At 61.6% G+C, this 4,145-nt stretch overlaps 1 protein-coding gene across 1 annotated transcript; it reads left to right on the forward strand.

Annotated features, from left to right (window-relative positions):
• The first annotated feature begins 842 nt into the window (after positions 1-842).
• Fzd8 (frizzled class receptor 8) lies at positions 843-3,782 on the forward strand. Its single transcript, XM_040755262.1, has one exon. It carries the CDS (start codon positions 843-845, stop codon positions 2,895-2,897), a length of 2,055 nt encoding a protein of 684 aa, XP_040611196.1. The 3' UTR covers positions 2,898-3,782.
• The last annotated feature ends 363 nt before the right edge of the window (positions 3,783-4,145 follow it).

Here is a 4,145-nt window from a genome sequence, read left to right on the forward strand (position 1 = left end):
TCATGAGCCGGCCTGGAGGCGCTAGCTGACTGGAGCCTGGAAGTTGGGCGAAGGGCGCAGCTCCTGCGGAGGAGGAGGAGGCGGCTGCTGGCGCGGACCACGGCCCTCAGGTGTCCCCTTGCCTTTTGCTCTGGGTTTGTTTGTCGGTCTCGCAAGAAGGGCATAGCCTGCACCCTGACCGACTGGGACCAGAACGCGACGTGGACTTTCGGCGGCGGCAGATGCAGGAGGACAGACTGGGACCGACGCGGGAGTGAGAAGGCGGCGGCCTGGCCAGCGGAGCGCCCGGAACTCTGGCAGCGGCGGCGCGGCCTGGGACGGACATGAACCCTCGGGGCCCGAAGAGGGGCCGCTAGGTCTGACCCCAGAGGCGAGCGGCCAGGCACAGCCATCTTGACTACGGCCCGAAAGGAAACTTGCCGCGCGCCGCCCTCTGAGCCTTCGCTGCTGGGCGCCACGCGAAGTGACTGGGCGTGCAGGAGGACCTGCGCGAGCTCCGGACGATGAGCCCAGGGGCCAGCACTCTGCTCCGGGAGGGCTGAGTGCCACCCAGAGGGCGTAAGGCAGACGCTGTGGAACTGTGGCGCGCCTGCGGTCACCCTGGCCCCACGAGAGGCACGGGGGGGAGGGCCGGACGACTTCTGCCTAAGCTTGCGACCCTGCTGCCACTGACGCTGCCCAAGAAAGAGCTAGATTCTTGGCCGATTCTCAGCTCCTCGGGTAGAAGCCGCACTAGAGCCGCTGGTCGCCCGTTCTCCCTCTTCTCCGATTCCTCGCTGGGTCCCCTTGGGCCCTACTGCGCGCCGCCTAGAGGAGCGGGACGTGGGGCCACGGCGCGCAGCATGGAGTGGGGTTACCTGTTGGAAGTGACCTCGCTGCTAGCCGCCTTGGCGCTGCTGCAGCGCTCGAGCGGCGCCGCCGCCGCTTCGGCCAAGGAGCTGGCGTGCCAAGAGATCACGGTGCCGCTGTGCAAGGGCATCGGTTACAACTACACCTACATGCCCAACCAGTTCAACCACGACACACAAGACGAGGCGGGCCTGGAAGTGCACCAATTCTGGCCGCTGGTGGAGATCCAGTGCTCCCCGGACCTCAAGTTCTTCCTGTGCAGCATGTACACGCCCATCTGCCTGGAAGACTACAAGAAGCCCCTGCCGCCTTGCCGCTCGGTGTGCGAACGCGCCAAGGCCGGCTGCGCGCCGCTCATGCGCCAGTACGGCTTCGCCTGGCCCGACCGCATGCGCTGCGACCGGCTGCCGGAGCAGGGCAACCCGGACACTCTGTGCATGGACTACAACCGCACCGACCTCACCACGGCCGCGCCCAGCCCGCCGCGCCGCCTGCCGCCGCCGCCGCCGGGCGAGCAGCCTCCCTCCGGCAGCGGCCACGGCCGCCCGCCAGGGGCCAGGCCCCCACACCGTGGCGGCGGCAGCAGGGGCGGCGGGGACACGGCGGCGGCGCCCCCCTCGCGCGGCGGGAAGCCGAGGCCCCCTAGTGGTGGCGCGGCTCCCTGCGAGCCCGGGTGCCAGTGCCGCGCGCCGATGGTGAGCGTGTCCAGCGAACGCCACCCGCTCTACAACCGCGTCAAGACGGGCCAGATCGCCAACTGCGCGCTGCCCTGCCACAACCCCTTCTTCAGCCAGGATGAGCGCGCCTTCACCGTCTTCTGGATCGGCCTGTGGTCGGTGCTCTGCTTCGTCTCCACCTTCGCCACCGTCTCCACCTTCCTCATCGACATGGAGCGCTTCAAGTACCCGGAGCGACCCATCATCTTCCTCTCCGCCTGCTACCTCTTCGTGTCAGTCGGCTACCTGGTGCGCCTGGTGGCGGGCCACGAGAAGGTGGCCTGCAGCGGTGGCGCTCCCGGTGCGGGAGGAGCTGGGGGTGCTGGCGGCGCCGCGGCGGCCGGCGCGGGGGCGGCGGGAGCGGGGGCGAGCGGCCCGGGCGCGCGCGGCGAGTACGAGGAGCTGGGAGCAGTGGAGCAGCACGTGCGCTATGAGACCACTGGCCCGGCGCTGTGCACCGTGGTCTTCCTCCTGGTCTATTTCTTTGGCATGGCCAGCTCCATCTGGTGGGTCATCCTGTCGCTCACGTGGTTCCTGGCGGCTGGCATGAAGTGGGGCAACGAGGCCATCGCAGGCTACTCGCAGTACTTCCACCTGGCCGCGTGGCTGGTGCCCAGCGTCAAGTCCATCGCGGTGTTGGCGCTCAGCTCCGTGGACGGCGACCCGGTGGCGGGCATCTGCTACGTGGGCAACCAGAGCCTCGACAACCTGCGCGGCTTCGTGCTGGCGCCACTGGTCATCTACCTCTTCATTGGCACCATGTTTCTGTTGGCTGGTTTCGTGTCGCTGTTTCGAATCCGCTCGGTCATCAAGCAACAAGGAGGCCCAACCAAGACGCACAAGCTGGAGAAGCTCATGATCCGCCTGGGCCTCTTCACCGTGCTCTACACGGTGCCTGCCGCCGTCGTGGTCGCCTGCCTTTTCTATGAGCAGCACAACCGTCCACGCTGGGAGGCCACTCACAACTGCCCGTGCCTTCGGGACCTGCAGCCCGACCAGGCTCGCAGGCCCGATTACGCGGTCTTCATGCTCAAGTACTTCATGTGCCTGGTGGTGGGCATCACGTCGGGCGTGTGGGTCTGGTCCGGGAAGACTCTGGAGTCCTGGCGCGCTCTGTGCACTCGCTGCTGCTGGGCCAGCAAGGGAGCAGCCGTAGGCGCGGGAGCCGGAGGCGGCGGCCCGGGGGGCGGCGGTCCCGGGCCTGGCGGGGGTGGGGGACCCGGCGGAGGAGGGGGATCTCTCTACAGCGACGTCAGCACCGGCCTGACGTGGCGGTCTGGCACGGCCAGCTCCATGTCTTATCCTAAGCAGATGCCATTGTCCCAGGTCTGAACCCTGAACAGACGCCCAGAAGGGGCGGAGAGGGGTGGGGGATGGGGAGCCCGAGGGCGGCGAAGGGACCCCAGACTGGCCGGGGTTCCCACCCCTTCACCGTGTTGATTGCTATTAGCATGATAATGAACTCTTAATGGTATCCATTAGCCGCTGGGACTTAAATGACTCACGTAGAACAAAGTACCTGGCATTGGAGCCTCCCAGGCCCAGCCCCTCCCCTCCGACGCTCCGGAGCGCCTCCCCCAGGCAATGGTTTCAGTCGGCTAGGAGAGTTGGAACCCTCTGGGTACCCTGGCTAAGCCTTGAGGTCAAGCTACAGACTTCACCCAAGGGACCGCTTCACCCTCGACCCCGCCTGCATAAATTCACTCCTCATACATCCTGGAGGAGGGACGACTGCTACCTTGTGGGATTGCACGGTTTGGGTATTCTTAATGACCAGGCAGATGCCTTAAATAAACAAGAAATGTCTTAATTATACACCCCAAGTAAATACGGGTTTCCTACATTAGAGGATGTATTTATATAATTATTTGTTAAATTGTAAAAAAAAGAAAAAGAAAAAAGAAAAAGTGTAAAATATGTATATATCCAAAGATATACAATGTGTACATTCTTTGTAAAAAGTTTAGAGGCTACCCCTGTAAGAACAAATATAAGTATTCTATTTTGTCAATAAAATGACTTTTGATAAATGATTTAAATACCACCCTGGCCCCCGACTTTTCTGAACTGTTCCCCTTATGCTTGCTGAGGACATGTGGGGAAGTGGACATTTTCTGGCTTGCCACTCTGTACACTGACTTTAGGCATGGCGACAATTACCTGTTAACCTCTAGTTCTTAAACTGTTAGCAAAGTAAATGTCATTGTTGAATTGAAATCAAAATCGCGTTTTTGCACTTTCCCCAAAGATGGTGTCTTTCATGGTCTCTCCTTGCTGACCTGTGAGTGACAGCTCATCTTGGTGTGTGTGGTGTGTGTGGATGGACAGTTTGCATAGGCGGTCATTCCACTCAGCCTGTTTATTTGGCTGATATGATGTCACTTAAGTTGAAACAGCAGCCCTATGTGGGGATCTCCTGTCTGTGACTTTTGAAAGCCATGGCCTTTTACAGACCTGGCCACACTCTGAAATGTGGAGGTTAGCATTTGAAGCCACGGGTCACCTCTGCACTGTAAGTCACTTGACAATCTGGTGTAACAGGGCAGGTGCTAGCTACCAGATTAAATGAATGGGTTAACT

Source organism: Mesocricetus auratus, unplaced genomic scaffold (genome assembly GCF_017639785.1).
Source record: "Mesocricetus auratus isolate SY011 unplaced genomic scaffold, BCM_Maur_2.0 Super-Scaffold_100013, whole genome shotgun sequence".
NCBI lineage: Eukaryota > Metazoa > Chordata > Mammalia > Rodentia > Cricetidae > Mesocricetus > Mesocricetus auratus.